General features: G+C 44.6%; 1 protein-coding gene across 2 annotated transcripts in view; it reads right to left on the bottom strand.

Annotated features, from left to right (window-relative positions):
* LOC119187392 (importin-4) overlaps positions 1–21,261 on the bottom strand; it is a 227,334-nt gene that overhangs the window by 110,067 nt on the left and 96,006 nt on the right. For both annotated transcript variants that reach the window (XM_037435539.2, XM_075878604.1), the window contains one exon: positions 2,436–2,545. In XM_037435539.2, coding sequence (XP_037291436.2) covers positions 2,436–2,545 — 110 coding nt within the window. The remainder of the gene's footprint in view (positions 1–2,435; positions 2,546–21,261) is intronic.

Raw genomic sequence — 21,261 nt, 5'->3', positions numbered from 1 at the left:
CCACATATAACGGCCCCACTTAAAACGAACTTTCGCTTAAAACGAACAATATCGGCGTGACCGTCAAAATATACATTGGTTCAATGGCACAAAATCGCACTTACAACGAACGTCTCCGAGCGCCGCTGATCGGTTACAGCGAACGGAGTCAGCGGTCTGCCGACTTCCCGGGAAACCGATTTCGACCACCGACCAGGAATCGAGGTGCCCATACATTCTTGTTGTTAAACGCCGACCGTGCCTTTGCGCCCCTCTAGTTGCCGCTCTCCCCGACCGCTTTTTGTTATGCACCCGTCTGTCCTTTGTCTCCCCCGCTGCCCTGGGTACCCCGCATCGCTAGACGAGGCACGTGTTTTCACACTGCCACCGATCTTTCGAAGACCGGCCGGCCATCTACCCGGTTTTTGATCGCTGGTACTGTCGTTGGCGTTGCCGGCCTGGAGTGATCAGACCATTTGCCAACATCGTCGGCCACAGACTGTATCCGGTAGTCTGCGTCTAGTGCACGCGCATACGCTACCCCACTGACTCTGATAATTTGTGATTAGTTTCCTGTTTAGGACTTGTTTTCACTCACTTAGCACTCGACTAAGCATGCCTTCCGCGCACGTGCGAAAGCGCGAAAACGGCTGTTAATTTGCGCGGAACGAATCGTGAAACATCGAAGTTCGTGAGGCCAAGCAAACCCACCGGCGCAACGAAACGATTTTTTGACAACGGCCGCCGATTCTTCGAACATCGCCACGCGCACCGATTCAGGCGGCCATGCACTCTTTCCAAGTTTTTCTACGTGCGAGTTTCACGGACCTTTCAAGCAAGCTACCCAACCTGCCTCCTTCCCGTGTGTTTTGGTTTTCAAGGACGCCCTCCCGCCGCATCCTCCCCTCTCTTTATCGCAACTCCTCGCCCTTCTCTCGAAAGTCTGCTCACCTTTCTTGATCACAACCCCTTCGCCCTTCTCCGCCGCTTCGCGACGCCCGCCACACGCTGGCTCGAATTAGTTTCGTTTTCTGACTGGAAACGGGCCTAGAGCTGTTCCACGCGCTCTAGCATGTGTGTCGCGTGTGCGCATCTTGCTCGCTCTTGGTGTGCATGTGTGGTCATGATGGCCGACGGGAGGACTAGCACGCTTTTTCGTGCCGCTCAACAAAACCTCGAAAGTGTGACCGCTTGGCTTGAGCGTAATCAGCGCGCTAGGTGCCGCGTTGCGGAGCGCTTGCTCATAGCTGTTGACCACCTGGCAGCCAACTTGCCGCTTCGCGAATCCCTGTATTCAGCTGTGGAGATGGTGAATATTTCGTGGGCAGCGGTGACGACTACATGCACGCGAAACTGTTTTCGCTAGGCCGACTTCGTCGACGTCGGGCCCGATGCTGAGCCTGAAGCTTACGAACTGCAGCGGTGATTTTTGGTCACGCATCGTCGGCTTCGACCTGGGAGACCGGTTGGGACATCTGTTGCGATGGTTTAATTACGGCCGATGATGATGCCGACACTGCAGAACCGTGCACGAATTGGGGCATTGTGAATTAAGTACGTGGCGAGAGCGATTTGGAGGAATCGGATTGCGAGAACGACGAAACTTTGGAGCCAGTGCCTTATGCAGCTTATGCCGCGTACCTTGGCGAACGAGCACCCTGTCATTTTAAGTGAACTCGAGACCGCCCTTATCGCTTCTGCTCTTCGAAACACGTGCATCGCAGACTTTTTGGGGCAAAAAAAGTTTGTGTTTTCACTCGCAACTTTTTTTAAAAGCTGTGTTTCATTTACTACGAACTTCGGGATACAGCGAACAGATGCCGCGTCACGCTCAGATTAGTTATAAGCGGGCTCGACTGTATTTACTTTTTCATGAACTGTAGATCTTCAAAGCATATTCTGATGATATGTGGGGTTTATCGTCCCAAAACCACCATATGATTATGAGAGACGCCGTAGTGGAGGGCTCCGGAAATTTCGACCACCTGGGGTTCTTTAACGTGCACCCAAATCTGAGCACACGGGCCTACAACATTTCCGCCTCCACTGGAAATGCGGCCGCCACAGCCTTCAAAGCGTATTCTCTCCATTGGTTTTAACGTGAATGGTTTTCTATATACCATCTCTCTCAAACTTGTTCATGTTATTCAAATGGCCACTAAACAACCTTTTTTGTTTTAGCTGACAGGTGCAACTGAATTCTTTTTTGTGTTTTCTGTTTTCAGAAACACCATTTCATTGTTTATAATTCGCTGTCTTTTAATGTGTGCTACAATATCTGTAAAGACAATTTTTTTCCTAAGACCTATAAAAATGTAAATTTTTTTCATAATGAAAGTTACATCGAAAGAGTTACAATGCAACCTAGTCATAATTCTATTGCCTATACACAACTATGTATAGAAACAGGAATTATATTCATTTGCTGTTCCCGAAACGGCAAAATTCACACTCACTTTTCTCGAATGGCTTCAGAGCAACCCTCGGCAATCATAGCAATGGCAAGATAGGCAGCCCGTCTTTGAGAGGCACTGTCGCTTTTCACACGCTTGTTAATATGTTGAAACTGCATTTCACCAAAGAAAAAATATCATTAATGCAAGTAAAATAGTGCGACACCTCAATAAACCCTAGAATTACGCGGCAATAGAAAGAAATCAGGGGCCCCCCCCTTTCCTGTCTGATCATTTGCATTAGCATTGTAACCGGCAGTGCGAACTTAACTGTAAATGGGGAGGGGCTGAATGCAAAGGGTAGCAATGATGAAGTAGCCTTTGTAAGTAAATAAATTAATAAACATGAAAATGTTCAGACAGCTGCATTGCAACTACTGTAGGCCTCCGGTGCAGAAGTCTGACGTTCTAACAACTATGCTGCAGGCACACAGGCACATGCCTCATGAAGTGAAATACAAGACAGTCTTAAGGGGGCCCTGCAACACTTTTTGAATGTCATCAATAAGTGTTGCCCATATGTAGTCAGGCTCCCGTGAACACACGAGACAAGTTTTATTGAACCGCATGCAGCAGAGAACTGAGAATTTATAGTAAAAAAACAGAAAAAAATCATTGGCACTCCTACTCAGAAATAAAATAACTACACAGCCAACAGCAGCAAACATATGCGACCAGTACTGGGCGCATTCGTGAATGGTGTGCCATTGTCATCCCAAAAACCCTGCGCTACATCGTGTAGGTATGGCAATAACCAACAGGGTGCCATAACGGCCGAGTGCCACACAAGTCTGAACCAAAAGTAAAGGCCACCAATGGAAACAATAAATAAATAATAATAATAGAATGCTCAAAGCCATGATGTGCAGCTTTTCGATCGTACATCACCTACCTGCCATTTCCCTTGGTACAGCTTCCGGCACGCTCGGGGCGGTAAAAAATAGGGAGAAAAAATGCTCGTTTTGCGAGATAACTTTACTAATATTTGGTGAATTCAAGGGAGCTTCACAAGGAATGCTACTCTCTAATTTATGAGGATAAACTGAAGAAATTTGGCACACAGATGTAATTTACTATACTGATATAACTGAAACCACTATTGAGCTATCTGTTGTAGCTTTGAGTTACAACACTTGATAGACTCTCATTGTCATCCCCAAGTGAATTAATTAGACATAAGTTTGTCAATACAGTAAATCCTCATTAATTCAGTCACTGGGACAGTAGGAAATCTTCAAAATAAGTGGATTTTCAAATTAACGAAATGTACAGAAAATGAGATGCAAGAAACTAAATATTGCCACAAACATAAGAGAATGCCTGACCTGGCTGCTGTGACTGCATGAAAAAAAGGGGGGGGGGGAGAGGGGATGAGAGATTTTTTTGACTGGCTGCAATGCACTCCTGCGAGAGAAAAAAAGCGTGTTTCACTGCACTATAGCAGTGACATGCAGGCAGCATATCACCTGCTTCCTCCAGCGTCTGCGCATCACAATGAGACCATTTTTTCTGTTAAAATAGAGAAATTATTATGGTGGCCAATTTGACGGAATTCGCAACATGTTATAGCTGGAAAAAATGATCATTGAAGTTTTCGAACCGATATTTAGAAGTGGGTGTTGCAGGCGAAAACTCTGCCAGCAGTTCAAGTGTGCAAATTGCTAGAGCAACTACCAATCGGAGGTTCGCATACATCACGAATTCCGTCAGACTGTCCTTTCTTAATTTCTTTATGTTTTGATAAAGAAGAGTAAATCATGCCATGCTGATGCTGCGAGAACCATGTGGCATGCTGCTTGCATGTCATGGCTGTGCTGCAGTGAAACGTGTCTTCTTTTCCACAGGTGCAGATTTCAACTCACCCCGACAACAATTTTTTGCCCTCTTTAGGCGGTAGCAACAAAACTGGGATGCTTCACCTGTCATTCACCTGTATAGCCAGACTGCATTGCCTTGTGGCTTTTATAAGCCAGCGTTTTCGCGAATTCGCGGCGAAATCAGCATGTGCAATCGGCACATGGCACCCGAAATTTTCCAATTAACCGAGCCAATGCTGATTCCGAACACTTTGAACAGACCTTTCCAGACATCGCAGCGCCGCGTCTTCCCCTGGTGGACCGGTGCTGGGGCATTATGGGAGAGCGGAGCATCGGTGCTCAGAGCAGACAATGCTTTCCAGCTTTCGCCTGCTTTCATCGCGCACTGCGAGTGGTTTTGGCTGGTATAGAGCTGCTATTTTGAAGAAACGTTTCTTCTGATCGCTCTGACTTTCACTCACAGATACTAGATTGTGTTGTTCGTCGCAAATAACCATAATCATCACTGAACATGCCGAATAAGGAAAACAGCGGACACACTTGCTCGGTTCTGGGATGTGATAATACGTGAAAGTCACTGGATGTTTCATTCATTGCTTACCCGCCCCGGTGGTTTAGTGGCTGAGGCACTCAATTGCTAGCCCGCAGGTCGCGGGGTTAAATCCCGGCCACGGCGGCCGCACTTTTGATTGCGGCAAAAATGCTTCAGGCCCATGTGCCTAAATTTCTGGAGCCCTCCACTACGGCGTCTCTCATAATCGCATGGTGGTTTTGGGATGTTAAACCCCAACAATTATATTATTCGTTCATTGCTTGGTGCTACTTCATGGCTTCGATATTTGTGGTGCTGCAGCTAAGTTGGACCTTTGTTATTGGTGTCCTCACTGTGATTATGGGGCTGGGATTCTACACTTGCAGCTTACACTGTAATTAACTATGCGAATTTATTAAGGCAGAAGCCTCAGATACCTCATTATAAACTCACACGGTTCCCTATTCATCTGCCTAAGATGATTTGATGGAGAAGGCCATCTTATTTTTTTTTTTATCAGTCGATGTACTGATCCTACCCCGCCACTCTATGACTGTCAGCAAGCTTTTGCCGTGGGTACGAACCCGTGTTGGGTCGCGGCTGGGGGAGAACACTGGTGTAGCTTGTGCGTGAACAAGTACCGATGTAGCTTGAAGGGGGCCAATGCCCCTTTTGCACCAACCGGCCGACGCCCCAGCCCGCCGCCATTCACACCACCCTTTGAAAACTTGCTGAACCTAACGGGGTTTGCACTGCCTCCAAAAACGGCGGCAGTGCAAAACTGATATTGTATTGCCTCTATGATGAGCACACATTGCACCAAGCTTGGATGTCATGCGATGATGTGATCATGTGAAGTCACATGATGTTTTGATGACGTCACAATTTTCGGCGATCTCTGACGTCATATATGTTGTCATTACGGGGTGGTTTTTTTCAAACACTCGACGTCGCCGACGCAGGACGCAAACGGTCGAGTTTCACGTTTGATCAGGCATCTAAGGTTTTCGCCTAAAAACAAAATTGACCGTTGGTGGCTTTGGCGCCCCGCGGCGTCGGCGTCAACAGGAGTGATGCAAAAATCATCGCGTGATGGCGTCACCACACGGCGTCATCGTGACATCACGGATCACCGAATGTGTAAGGTCATCCGACGGTCCTGTGATCAGGTCATGAGACAACATCGCTGCTTTGCACTGCTTTGTTATCGTGTGATCGGCCCACCATTCACGGAGGCCGAGAGGAACCAGGTGAGGTACTGAAAGTTTGGAATGCCTCCAGTCATAAATCAGTGCAAAGTTGTTTTAGGTGCAGAAAACATTTGCGAGGCGGGGAGGACCAATAAATTCACCGAACAAAAAGAAACAGACGGCTGTCGCCTTCAGGTCACCTTGGGTGAATGCATAAGAAACCCTGCTGGTTTCTTTTTTTGCGCTGTTACGTAGTGTTTATTTTGCTGTTTACTGTATGGTTATGTTCAACGCATCTGCTTTTTATTTAGCATAAACCTAGAGACCTCACCTATTTTTGCTTTGCGCCCCTCTCTATTTTTTTTTTTTCCAGTGTCAAGGCAAAGAGCGCTAGCTGTAGTTTCATGATGATCCATACAAAAGCTACATTCGCATTCAGTTTTTCCAAAGTGACAGCTTATGTGTGCGCTGCTGTGGCCATCTATACCTTTCCCACACTCAATGAGGCTTTCACCATTGCTTTTAAAGTCATTCTGACCATTACCAGCCTTCCACAACAAATATTTCTGGCTTAAACCATCTGTGCCCATATAGTGAGTGCTTATTAGCACCGTAAGAATGTTCATGCTGCACAATTTTTCCTTCTGACTACGCCTGAGGTTAGTTTTTTAGATGTTTTGTCCTTGGCCCTTTTGGCAAAGGTGACAGGAAGGTTGTATGTTTTCGGCCGCTTGGAGAGACAGATCTATACAAATGACAAATTACTAAATTAGCATAATCATAAACTGTAATCAAACAAGAGATCCCGGGAGCTTAAACAGTATAATAGTATATTGTGTGAATTATGCACATTGACGCTCATTCCATTGTCTAGTTCTTCTAAGTCTTAACTAGTCATGACCTTTTGCGCTGTCAGATCCAAAATTCGAGTTAGTTTCCAATTCACAGCCGTGGAAACAGGAACTACACAAAGACAGCAGGTTTTACGCTGTTTGAAAGCAAATACTGCATGCAAAGTATTCACTCTATGGACGTGCTGTTAGCTGGTTTTCACTTCTCTCAGCGTTCCAAGTACAAACTTTCTCACACGCAGCATTTGAAACAGGCAATTAGTATTCAAATATATACACATACCTTCCAAGTTAAAGGATTTTGAATCCGGGAGATTTCCGCAGTGAGGGGGGGGGGGGGCTGAATTATTCGCTCCTATTTTTTATGGCACCAAAAAAATCCAAGGACCAACAAACAAACAAACAAACATGAGGGGGTGGGGGTGGGGGTCTCAATCGCAAGCACAAACATTAGCGTTGCGGTCGGCTTGGAGTGGCCGAACATGCGAAGGTATAGTTTCCCACTAAGGTGAGAGTCTCAAAGGATCAACACAACTAGCAAAATTTATTTCCTACAAAAAACGTGAACGGACGGGACGGCGGAGCTGGCTGCCGCAAAAGCACGGGTCAAAGCTTTGCTCCCTACTAGATTCTTTTGACAGGAACACCAAAACGTCTGGCCCCTTTGTTATTGACAGTCTAGGCTGGTTTTTTGCCGTCGCTGCGACTGCCGTCATTCACCGTATATGTATACTTATCTATATATATTGACACTCTAGAAAAGAAAAAAAGCCGCCCGCGCTTCGTGCCCAGCTCGTCACAATGCGCCGACGCGCGCTTATCTCTGACACGTACTTTGACCGGAGGATTGAGGGGGGGGGGGGGGGGGGGAGGGTGATGCTTGTGCACGCGCGCTTATCTTTCGGTGGGGAGAATTGTGTGCCTTCAGCTTTCACTGGAACAATTACATTAGTTGCTGGGGCCCACAAAAGTGTCTTTGGTTCATGCACAGATTCCGTTTGTGAAAAAAAGCGCGCTTTTCATACACAGCAAGGTATAACTGGGACACTTGTTAGTTTGTACTCATTCGTACCTGTGATTATGTATAGAGCAACGCTTTTTTTGTTGTTGTTCAAACAGCACATTACGTGTGCAGCGGCAAACATTAGTTCGCTTTCGTCTTGTGTCTATTGTTTTCATGCATCATTTGTGCGTGAGCAGCGCACTGCGCGTTTCGATCTGCTTGCCGTTCTCAGTGTGACATTCCAAGTTGTTGCTGTCGCATTCATTGCTTCGCCCTTGTGGCGAAACTGACTTTTTTTTACGTATTTACTGCCTTTAGTCTACCGCTGCGTGCCCTCGGAGCGCGTAAGTCGCTATCACGCCACCGCGACCGCAATATGCGCGGCGGTTGCGGCAAATGATAATTCCTTTTTCAATTAATTTGATTGATTGATTGACTGATTGATTGATATGTGTGTTTTAACGTTCCAAAACCACCATATGATTATGAGAGACGCCGTAGTGGAGGGCTCCGGAAATTTATACCACCTGGGGTTCTTTAACGTACACCCAAATTTGAGCACATGAGCCTACAACATTTCCGTTTCCATCGGAAATGCAGCCGCCGCAGTAGAGATTCAATCCCGTGACCTGTGGGTCAGCAGCCGAGTACCTTAGCCACTAGACCACCGCGGCAGGGCAGTTCCTTTTTCAATCCCCATGCGCTTGACTACACACACGCCTTCAAAACAGAGTCGTTTTATGCCGTCTACGATCGCATCTGCCGCGGTTTTGTTCGCAGGGTTTGCGGAACGCAGCGTTGCTTTGACTGGTTGAGTGTTGGACGCACGCACACTTTCAGGATTCTGTCACGTCGTCGCCATACATGATCGCGTCAAAAGCAACTACGGTTTCGTCAACAGCGGTTGTGGCAACGACAATCACGCACAATGTAGAAGACAGTGCGTGCACCAGTCGCACGCGAACTTCCGAAGCTTTGAGTACGCTGCTCTCGGCCTTCGTTCGACAATTTCCATACTAACGTTCGTATCACCCGCCACATTTAGGAAATGTGTTTGGAACATTCGAATTTAGGCCCAATAGACATAGTGGAATTTCACTGAGGAATTTTACGTATTCGTATCTGCTGTGGTTTCGCATCACTGAGACTCTACTGTACGTTTAGATGAATGCCTCTTAAACTCATTCATAATAAAATGGGGTAGGTACAAAAAGCCTGGAGCGGATTGAGATGCTTTTTTGTGAAGGCGGCTGGACCACACACAAAAAATTCAATTTCCTGGAGATTTTCATGACAACCATACAAACGGAAGAAACGGTCCAAATCCGGGAGTCTCCCGGAAAATCCGGGAGACTTGGCAGGTATATATACAGAATAGTGAGGCTCGAACTCATTTACAAGGGTGGAATTTTGAAATTATCATTTATGAAGTGCATGGTCTTGCACTGCGTATCCCACGGTGACAGTCCCCGACATAAAGTACTAATAATGAAGCTGTACGGTCATACTGACAATAAAATAATGACAAAAGCTTCCGCTACGCGAAAATACGATCAACGAAGCACAGGGGACTCGCTGCGAAAGCCGAGAAAAATTTCCAATTTAATGGGCCTTTTCGCAGGTACGTGAGCAATTTCCCAAGTCATTAATAAGTCAAGGATACTAGTGTTTCCTGACTGCATATGTTGCTCTGGGTGGGGCCTCTTCTGTGAGTGCAGATTGAAGCAGGGTTACGACACGCGACATTCCCGCAACGATGCGTTCGTACGCCCGCACGCTGTGAGAAACGGGGTGAGCCAACGCTTCTGTGAGCAGACGACATTCCGCCGGCGCTCCAGTTTCCCATAATGTTTTGCAGCCACCGTAAGAGGGCACGCGTCAATTTCTGGAAAGGTCCATTATCCACGCAAACTTACATTGCCGAATATGGCACCACAGAAATCTTTCAAATTAAGTGAGATTTCAAAATAACAAGAGTTCAAATTAATGGGGTTTTTAAAGGCATAAACAGAAGGGCTTAATCTGAGCCATAAAAGTATTGGTTTATTTTTTTTTAAAGACTCAAATAAGCCCACAAAAAAATATTTTTGTACATTCTTTTGTCATCATCATCATCATCAGCCTGACTACGTCCACTGCAAGACAAAGGCCTCTCCCATGTTCCGCCAGTTAACCCGGTCCTGTGCTTGCTGCTGCCAATTTATACCCGCAAACTTCTTAATCTCATCTGCCCACTTAACCTTCCGTCTCCCCCTAACCCGCTTCCGTTCCCTGGGAATCCAGTTTGTTATCCTTAATGACCAGCGATTATCCTGTCTACGCGCTACATGCCCGGCCCATGCCCATTTCCTATTCTTGATTTCAACTATTATATCCTTAACCCCCGTTTGTCCCCTAATCCACTCTGCTCTCTTCTTGTCTCTTAAGGTTACACCTACTATTTTTCTTTCCATTACTCGCTGCGTCGTCCTCAATTTAAGCTGAACCCTCTTTGTGAGTCTCCAGGTTTCTGCTCCGTAGCTAAGTACCGGCAAGATACAGCTGTTATACACCTTCCTCTCGAGGGATAGTGGCAATCTACCTGTCATAATTTGAGAGTGCTTGCCGAATGTGCTCCACCCCATTCTTACTCTTCCAGTTACTTCAATCTCGTGGTTCGGCTCTGCAGTTATTACCTGCCCTAAGTAGACATAGTCTTTTACAACTTGAAGTGCACTATTACCTATCTCAAAGCGCTGCTCTCTTCCGAGGTTGTTGTACATTATTTTCGTTTTTTGCAAATTAATTTTAAGACCCACCTTTCTGCTCTCCTTGTCTAACTCCGTAATCATGAGTTGCAATTCGTCCCCTGAGTTACTCAGCAATGCAATGTCATCGGCGAAGCGCAGGTTACTAAGGCATTCTCCATTAACTCTTATCCCTAACTGTTCCCATTCTAGGCTTCTGAAAGCCACCTGTTAGCACGTGGTAAACAGCATTGGGGAAAATGTGCTTCCCTGCCTTACACCCTTTTTGATTGGTATTCTGTTGCTTTCTTTATGAAGCACTGTGGTTGCAGTTGATTCCCAGTAGATTTCTTCCAGAATGTTCATATATACTTCATCTATGCCTTGATTCCGCACAGTCTGCATGACAGCTGACATTTCTACTGAATCAAACGCCTTCTCGTAATCTATGAAGGCTATGTATAGTGGTTGGTTATATTCTGAGCATTTCTCTATTACCTGATTGACAGTATGAATGTGGTCAATTATTGAGTAGCGTGTTTGAAATCCTGCTTGTTCCTTTGGTTGATTGAATTCTAATGTTTTCTTTACTCTGTTAGCAATTACCTTTGTAGATAGCTTGTATACTACAGAGAGCAAGCTGATCAGCCTGTAATTCTTCCAAGTCCTTGTCATCTCTTTTCTTATGTATTGAAGAGAGATGCTACTCGAAAAACGATTTTCTTTAATAAGAGTCTGAATTTAATACAAGTTGGCATGCTAATAGAGTTTTTTCTCCTGTTTTCAAATATGTCATTTATTTTCATATAGATTGCTTGGTTTTCTTTCTGCAGGTCAGATACTGCAAAATTATGGCCATTGTTATGCAACAATTCTGACCTATAAAAATTTGAGATAAAGCATGCAGATATAGCTGACTATGATCCTTTGGAACTGTAGAGTGCAAAAAACTATATAAATTTTGTGTGTAAAAAGGTGAAATACAATAATAAAATAGAAAAATTTACTATGGCTCTAGTTGCCAAGGGCTTTCAATGTTATGTAATTTTTGAAAAACATAATCAAGCAGCACTGACAATCTGAATAGATACTTGCACTCTATGGGCCTTCATCATGCTATGTGCAAAATTTCATAAAGGTATGACAATTCTAAGTATACGAACTAGCGTGTATAAGAAGCACAGATCACACAAAACTGCAAAAGGAGAAAAACGCATTTGAAAGTTTGAAACCTTTTTTTTTTTATCACAGAGTTGTTAGAAATGCATAATCTTTGGCCATAATGTTCAACAGAACTTTGAAAAGCACTGCAAGTTACTGAACTGTCCTGCAGCATAGGTTGTGCCCTCACGGTCCTTGCGAGCACTCTCTTCTAGCCGTGCCCTTTTCACTCCACGACGACGGTGGGCCCTTGCTTCTGCTGTCAGACGCTCGGACATTCTCTTGATGCGCCTCGCATCGCGGGAATCACTGAAAGTAACTAGATCTCTAGATGGCAGTATGTTGAGCTCTTCCAGAATGTGCTCGAAAGTAGCATGACCCTTGTTGAACCACAGCATTGCCATAGCTGCGGCAGTCTCGACAACCGTTCGGAAGACAAACTTAGTCTTGGGGCAAAGTAGCCAAATTTTGCTGTTCAGGGATTCCGATGCGTTCTGGGTTTTCCCTTTGATGCATCGAGCAAGGAGCTTCTCATCCATTAGCGGCTTATAAATGGGCAAAACAGCCAATCCCTGTGCTTTTGTCAGGAGAGGTGTGTGGCGTGGTGCAGGTTCACCAAGTGCTTCAGCGCGTTGATGTTTGCACCACGACTTTGTTCCTGCAGGGCAAAACTTGTGGCTGCCAGCATTGTCAGTAGAGCATGAGTGGAAGTACGAAGCCCATACTGCAGTGTACATATCCCGTATACTCCCCCTGTTGCTTGTTATGGCAATCTGATAGTATGTTTGGAGCTTCTGAATGGCTGGCTCTTTCATTTTCTGCCCTCGTGGTAATGGCACATGCAGCTTCCGTAGCGCGGTGCCAAGTCTCTTGGTCACATGATTAGTGCAGTCTTCTTTTTCTATATTGACAGCACCATAGACTTTTGACTCTGCAACTGCACTATATGCTTTGCTGTCACCGTCACTCAAGAATGTCATGAAATGCAGTGGGGTGTCATAAGTCAATGTTCTCTGCCAAATGCGCATTGCAGCCTCCGTTTCCATGGCATGGGAGGAACAGTCTGCATTTTTTTCACAGACTGGGCCATGGAATGCCTGCCACACTTCCTCGTCTGGGCCCATATCCTTGTGCCTACTGCATGTCAGGCAGTAATTTGATATGACCTCGAAGTCTAAGCAGAGGCCAGTATCTAATGAGATAACTGCGCCAATCCCGTTGTGGCTTTTGTGGCCCCTCCTCTGCCAAGTGCCGTCGAACATAACAGCCACATCAGTTTCGCCTGCTACTTCTTTCGTCAACTCTCTGGATTGGCGCAAGTTTTCACTCACAGCTGCTATGGCAGCGGTGTGCACCTTCTTTGCTATCGAAAAAAATCCTCGGTGGTGCATTGGCTTTGGGAGTCCAATAATGGAGCAAAATCTTGACAATTGCTCATGCCCAATGCCGACAGCGCGTGCAGCCACCACCGCCTTAACATTTACAGCGAAACTATCTCGGGAGCTCCCACTGTCGTACCGTTGGCTCACTCGGCTGCTGCCGTCCGCCGTAACACGCAGTGACGTATAGGAGCACGAAAGAACAGTCGCTGAGCATTCGCTGTTTTCGCAATGAAGTTCGAGGAGCGACGAAAGTCCCTTGCGCTTTTCTGCCGGCTCCCGAATGGCAAATTTTTGAATACCACAAGCAGGGCATGCCGCACCTGCCACAAGTGCCATCAGCAAGAGGGTGTCGCACAAAACTGTCGTTGCACAAACCTCATCGCGCTGTCTTTCGTCTTTTTCGAAGAAGCCGAGCTTCTTTTCCGAAGCACTGACGAAAGAAAGCGCAGCGTCAATCCCTTCATCGCAGCCACTGTCGCTCGCGCACTCGTCGATGCCGCCGTCAGGCCTAGCACACGTAGGCGCGTTCTCGTTCATCGCCGTCGTTCGGGGCGCTTTACGCCGCCTTCCCTTGAACTTGTGCTTCGTTCGAAACTTCTGCGGTCTCACGTTGCACTTTTTTGGGCTTGTCATCGCGGAAATATGCGTAGACGCGCAGAAAAGCAGACGGACCAAATGCCGATGGCCGCCACCAACACAGCTGACAATGACTCGGTAGCCAATGGCGATGCGGCTTAGGGTGCCGCGCGTTTCAAACCGCTCAAACCACGTGATAAAAAGGCCTCGTTTTTAATTTTTTTTTTTTTGCCCACGTACGAAACTGGCGGTCGTCAGAGCTGTAAGAAGAAGGCCGGCCGCAACTTTCCCAACCGATCGCGATGGCGGGCGGCACTGCGACGGGGAGCAGCGCGCAGTCAAAGATGGCCAATATCGGCGCAAATTCACGAAATTTTGAGCCACCGCGATGCCTTCATACACATTTTTTTGTATTTTGCGGTTCGAATTTAGTTTTGAAATTTTCACAAATGAAAGAAGAAGGTTTGAAGATTACAATGCAATAAAAATCAGAAATACGAGGAATTTCGCTAAAAACGCGATTTTTCGACTCGCATCTCCCCTTAAGATGATGTTAGCGTTCTTCCAAAACTCTGGTACTCTTCCCGCCAGGAGACACCTCGTAAACAGGGTGGCTAGTTTTTCTAACACAATCTGTCCTCCATCTTTCAGCAGATCTTATGTTACTTGATCCTCACCAGCAGCTTTGCCTCTTTGCATGCTCTCCAAAGCTTTTCTGACTTCTATCATTACTGGTGAGGTGTCATCTGGGTTACTGCTAGTTCTTATAGTATTAGGGTCGTGGTTGTCTCGGCTACTGTACAGATCTCTGTAACACTCCTTCGCTATTTTAACTATCTTATCCATATTGGTAGTTATTTTGCCTTGTTTGTCCCTTAGTGTATGCATCCGATTTTTGCCTATCCCAAGTTTCCTCTTCACTGGTTCGATGCTTCCTCCATTTCTCAGAGCGTATTCAATTCTCTCCATGTTATACCTTCTTACATCACATACCTTACACCTATTAATCAACTTCGAAAGTTCTGCCAGTTCTATTTTGTCTGTTCTACTTGAGACTTTCATGATTTGACGCTTCTTAATTAGATTATTCGTTTCCTGGGAAAGCTTGCCAGTGTCCTGTCTATTTACCCTGCCTCCAACTTCCACTGCACACTCTGTAATGATACTCATCAGATTATCATTCATTGTATCTATGCTAAGGTTGGTTTGCTCACTAAGAGCCGAGTACCTGTTCTGAAGCGACACTGAATTCCTGTACTTTCCCTCTCAGTGCTAGCTCATTGACTGGCTTCTTGCGTATCAGTTTCCGTCGTTCCTTCTTCAAGTCTAGGCGAATTCGAGACCGTACCATTCTATGGTCACTGCATCGTACCTTGCCAACCACTTCCACATCCTGCACGATTCCTGAGTGTGCACTCATTATAAAGTCTATTTTGTTCTTATTTTCGCCATTATGGCTCCTCCATGTCCTGTTGCGGTTTCCTCGTTTTTGGTAGAAGGTATTCAAAATCCGTAAATTATTGTGTTCTGCGAATTCTACTAGTAGCTCTCCTCTGGCATTTCTAGTACCAATGCCATAATCTCCTACTGCCTGGTCTCCAGCCTACTTCTTCCCTACCTTTGCATTAATGTCGCCCATCACTATAGTATACTGTGTTTTTACCTTACTCATTGCCGATTCCACGTCTTCATAGAAGCTTTCAACTGAAGCGTCATCATGGCTGGATGTAGGCGCGTAAGCCTGTACCACCTTCAACTTGTATCTTTTATTCAATTTAATTACAATACCTACTACCCTTTCATTAATGCTATAGTATTCCTCTATGTTTTCAGCTATGTTTCTGTGAATTAGGAGCCCCACTCCCAGTTCTCTTCTGTCTGCCAAGCCCCGATAGCAAAGGACGTGCCCATTCTGTAGCACCGTATAGGCACAATCTGTCCTCCAGACCTCACTGAGCCCTATTATATCGCATTTAACACCCTCTAGCTCCTCGAATAGTACAGCTAGACTTCCCTCACTAGATAAGGTTCTAGCGTTAAACGTTGCCAAGTTCAGGCTCCAATGGCAGCGTGTCCGGATCCAGAGATTCTTAGCACCCTCTGCTGCGTTGCAGATCTGACCGCCGCCGTGGTCAGTTGCTTCGCAGCTGCTGGGGACCGAGGGCCGTGAGTTATTTGATGTATGCATGTGGGAGGTAGTGGCCAGATACTGCACCAGGGTGGCCAATCCTTCTCTGGTGAGGGAGTGCGTTCCCGGCGGTGGTTACCGGTGAGGCCGCACCCCAGGCCTCTTAATGCTGTTCCATCACCACGCGGATTTTTTTTTTATCCGGTTGGAAACTGTGCGGCTCCGGGATTTGAACCACGGACCTTTTGCATGCGAGGCGGATGCTCTAACCACTACGCCATCCCCGCCCTCATTCTTTTTTACAGTTCTACAAAAAAAAAATTATAAAAATCTGTGAGATGTGCAGACAAATATGGCCATCTTAATAATGCTCACCGTTGTTTCAGAACCTAAGTACAAAAATATAATAATTTTGTTGTTATTTGTTATGAAATGGCACAGGGACGACTCATAGTAACTGAGAAAAACAAAAGCTGAGAAAACAGACCTCAGAATAGAGCTGGTATTACTTTTATTGAAAAAAAGCAGCACTACAACTAACTTGAGCTCTGATCTCTTCTCTTGATAACCGATTATGATTAATATGTGGGGTTTAATATATGCTTATGAACGACACCATAGTGGAGGGCTCCTGAAATTTCGACCCCCTGGGGTTCTTTAACGTGCACCCAAATATGAGCAAACGGGCCCACAGCATTTTTGCCTCCATCGAAAATGCAGCCACCGCAGCCGAGATTGGATCCCGCGACCTGCGGGTCAGCGGCCGAGTACCTTAGCTACTAGACCACCACAGCGGGGCGATCTCTCCTCTTTATGATGACGCTAAAATGGTGCCACTGTGTCAAGAGAAAGCTGTAAGTTTTTAACCTTCTGAAGCCAGAATTTTTCTACAGTCTTTGATAACAGCATGCTAGTGAAGGGTGTGTCCAAGTAAGATCGAACATGAGGTCCTGGTCACCCTTCCCAAATTTGATAAATATTACTGTGGGCCTAGGTATTCGAGCCAGAACAGTGATTTCAAGTTTAGTTTAGCATAAAAAAGGTTGTGAGTGGTCAAAAAAAAAAAAAAATCTTGGTCGCAAAAAAACATTTTTTCGACAATTTCCAATTTCCGATTTTCGAGGTGCCTAAATAACAATGGTGCACTCCTTAATCACAGTATCTATTCCCGTCAAGTCAAAGAAAAATCAATTCGGAATGTTATGAGTTTATCATTTTCTTTATCTGTTGAAAAACTTTAGAGGAAGAAATCACAAGGATAGCAAATTGCACAAAATACCTGTTTTTCAGAATTATTGCTGCAAGCAACTTGAACTTGGGATAATTAAATCGGTACATACTGTATTTACTTGCGTAATGAACCCACCTTTTTATTAAAAAAAGGTTGATGCCAATTTAGGGGAGGATTCATTATGCAGGAGAAAAAACGTCATGGAAGTTATAACAGCAAAAATTAAGGAACCCTAAAGCTTAGCCTTTAGGAGTTGAACGTGACAGCAACCCGTTCCTAGAGCGTATTTCAAACACTTAGTGCACAACATCTTTTAAAATCTGGTATGCACTGACTATACGTGGCCTTAAAGGAATAGGTGCAGTAGTGTGTGTGCCTTCTGTAGTGGGATATCAGCTCTCAACCACAGAGTCATCATGATAATCACATATTCTGACACCCGTTGGCAATGTACGCTTGTACCATGCATTATTACTGCAATATTTCATTTGCATTGTGAAGCATGTATACAGAACGCATGTGTTTGTGAACCATGAAAGCTACTTTAACCGCATTTCCAAGCAAAGAAAGTCCTTTTCACTATTTTCACAAGCAGAGGCATGGTCATGTGGTAGAACATCTGCTTGCCACTTAAGTGACCCGGCTGCGATCCCCACTCAGACCCTAACATCCCTGATTCGGTCCCCACTCTGCTCCAGGATTTTTCATTATTTTATTTGCATCGTTCTTGATTTTTTGGTCACGCATAAGATAATTTTTTGCTCACAACCAACAACGCCGACAATGGAATCTCTGCAAAACAAGCTGTTTAACGCTATCGCATTAAAAATTTCACGCAATGACATTAACTTCGCTGGCCAACCACTGCTGGCCTTCAATTCAGTGGCAGAACTATGGAGCCTCTAAAACTACAGGAAAACCTTGTTAATTTGAACCTGCTTATTTTGATATTCCACTTATTTCGAAGTTTTTCTGCAGTCCCATATTTTGCAATGCAAGTCTGAGCGGATAATTTGAAGCGGCGGTCAGCACAAGTCTGGATAATTCGAGAACTTTGGGTGCAGTGTGCCACATTCCCATCCCGATTTCACCGCAATTCCACAAAAACAACGGCCTTTAAGAGTCACTAGGCATTGTACTTTAGCGATACTAATGAGTGGTAGCTGAAGCAGTCCTGCCTCACTACTTCCAGCATGAAAAATAAAATTATAAATAAAAAATGGTCCTGTGACCAGCTGAAATATGCACCTGTAGAAAACAAAACGTGCTTCAGTGCAATACAGAAGTGACGTGCAGGCAGTCTGTCGTACGCTTATCGTAACGTCAGATTTATCGATGCTTTCTGGGAATTTAAAGAAATTAATAAAAGATGATTTCGAGAAATCCGCGATGTATGCGACCCTCCCACTGCCGGTTGCTCCAGCGATTTGCGCACTTGCACTACTGGCGGAGTTCTTGCCTGCAACACCTACTTCGAAAACTCGAGTTGAAAGCTTCAATTGTGTTGTTTTCCAGCCAAGACACACCACGAATTTCGTCGCACTGTTCATTATTAAATTATTTATTTTACCAGACAGACTGGGCCAATGGTCGCATCATGACGTGCTGATGCAGCGAGGACCAGGTAACATGCTGCCCGCGTGTCACTGCTGTGTTGCAGTGACGATGTCTACTTTTTCTCAAATGCTCATTTCAATTGATCACATTTTTTTTTTTTTTTTCAGTGACAGCAGTTAAGGCCGAATTCTCCCTTGCTTGCGACGAAATTGTGACCAGGTATTTCTAGAAAACATAACCCTTGGGACCACAAACTAGCCGGTGCAGCAAACAACCAGCCCCAATTAAATTGAATAATTTTAAGTTCCTTGCATCCGACTTTTTACATGTTCTGTTAATTCAAAAACCCACTTAATTCAAAGATTTCTCGGGGTCCCAGAGACTTCAAATAAAGGAGGTTTTATTGTATTCGAGAACGTTCCTTTTCACAAGAGGAAATTGTTCCTTGTTTTGGCTTGCGAAATGCATGGTGGACTTTTTGTAGCCTGAAGCTCTTCTTGTTTTCTCCAGTAACGAATGCGCATGAATTGACACTAAAGCGTCGTCCAGTCGCTTGGTTCCCACGCTACAGCGCATGCTCGACTAACTTTATGTTTGAACAAGGCCGTGTAGCTAGCGTACCGGTTAATCGTGCCCTGAACAGCAGGTGTCCAACAAAGTTCGCTACAACAAACTCAACAACAAAAACTCAGTGTCGGATGGTGGCGCACACAGCGTCGGCGTGGTTGCGCTTTGTTTTCGTGCCGCTGTGCCTGTGTGGCACTATACGAAAAGAGCTTTCTTCTGTATTCGTCAGATGGCACTCTACTACAAAAGGCGCGACCTTTAAATTTTGATTGACGTCGTCCGCGCTGCTTAGAACTATTAAGCATGGTTTTTAAACTAGTTCATTGTGTCGTTATCCTGCGATATGCTGGTGTGACTTAATGTTGTTTTGATCGTCAATGGCACTGGCTATCTCACCAAAATAAAGTGAACAGATACATTAAAAAATAGATGTTTTTTGTTATCAAGGACCAAGAAAGAGAGTGGCTTCAATATGCGAGTTGGTTCACTACACAAGTAAATATATTACTTTGATAATTTAGCTTTGTTTTTAAATAACTTTCACAGTTTTATCGCGATTCATATTGCTTCGGAATTGTGATGAACAAAGTTGTTTACTAAGAAGACCAAAACTTGAAAAAATTTTTCTTAGAAAGGCCATTTTTAATTTAAAAAAAAACAACGACCAAGTCCGCCTTGCAGCCCCGCCGTTATTTATTTAAGCAAAGCACTTGGACACACTCCAGTTGACAACCGGTTGGCATCAGTGTTCTGGTGCAAAAAGTAGAGCAAGAGCAGTTTGAGTTGCTGAACCATTGTGAACACAACTGATAGCTTCTTTAGGTGTCGCAGGCTTGCTTTTGTATCATATGCTGCTGAAAGAGTGAACCTAATCATTTTTAGGCCAACAGAAGAGAGGAAGCAACATATGAGCGTAAGGCGCTCACTGCAAGATTCCTGGCAAAGTCTTCACTGTATAATATGCCCCTTGCACTTAATAACCTTCACTTTGATGCATTCCTTATTTCATTCGTCCTCTGAAAGCAGTGCCCTTATGTAATGCGAGTGCCTCTAGCATCAAGCGGCTGCTCCCGCAGACTTGTCAAGAGGTTGATCGGAAGACAAGGTTTTCTGATCCGTGCACCCGGACTGCGCATTTGTTGTGGAGCTGCTGTTTTGTAATTATATTGCGTAAAATTATTTGGAATGACTTATACCTAATTTTCAGTACATAACAAACAACTCAGCCACAAAGTCGACTTGTGGCTGTGTTAGCGCTAAAACTTGTTAGCAACCTAAATAATGCAATGTTTTTTAAGCAGTATGGTAGATGAGGTCCCTGAACTCAATCAAAAGAATTTTTTTTTTAATTGAAAATGGCTTTTTGAGCAAAATATGTTTAAACTATGGTGCTTTTGGCAAAGCACTTACGTTTCACTCCAATAATGAAGCTAAACGAGGTGCGATAAAACCACAAAAGTTATTTAAAATTTTAGAAAGCTACAGTATCAAAGTTAATATGTACCAAGTTTCATTATTTTCAGCTTAAAGTGTTTGCAGCAATAAATTCCAGAAATACAGGTATTTTGAGCAGTTTGCCATGTTTGGGACTTTTTTCTTCTAAAATTTTATAACAAGTAAGAAAGATGATAGACTCATAGCATCCCAAATCACTAGTTCTTTTATGATAATAAATACTGTGTAGAAAGTGCACCGTTTTTTACTTAGGTGCCTTCAAAGTTCAGACATCGCGAAATCAATGAAACAGCCCTTTCTTTTCCTTTTTTTAACGGTGAACATTTTTTTTTTCACAATGCTAACCCTGAAACCACTGTTCTGACTCGAATGCCTAAGCCCACAGTAAATTTTGTCAAAATTGGGAATGGTGACCCAGACCTAACGTTTGATCTTATTTGAACACACCCTTAAATGCTTTTTTTGCTCCATATCTACAATGCATTCTGTTCTAATATTTTACTGCTAAGTAAAACGAGGCCTGAGGATAGCAAAAAAATAACTAAATTGAGAAATAGAAAATTTTGCCCAAATTTACGATTCTTATCATCATGTCCCCCTCCAAAAAAATTTTGCAGGAGATTTGCAAGGCAACAGGGTCCAACTGTAAGGTA

This window comes from Rhipicephalus microplus, chromosome X (assembly GCF_043290135.1).
Source record: "Rhipicephalus microplus isolate Deutch F79 chromosome X, USDA_Rmic, whole genome shotgun sequence".
Taxonomy (NCBI): Eukaryota; Metazoa; Arthropoda; class Arachnida; order Ixodida; family Ixodidae; genus Rhipicephalus; species Rhipicephalus microplus.
This window is presented reverse-complemented; position numbering and strand designations above follow the sequence as displayed.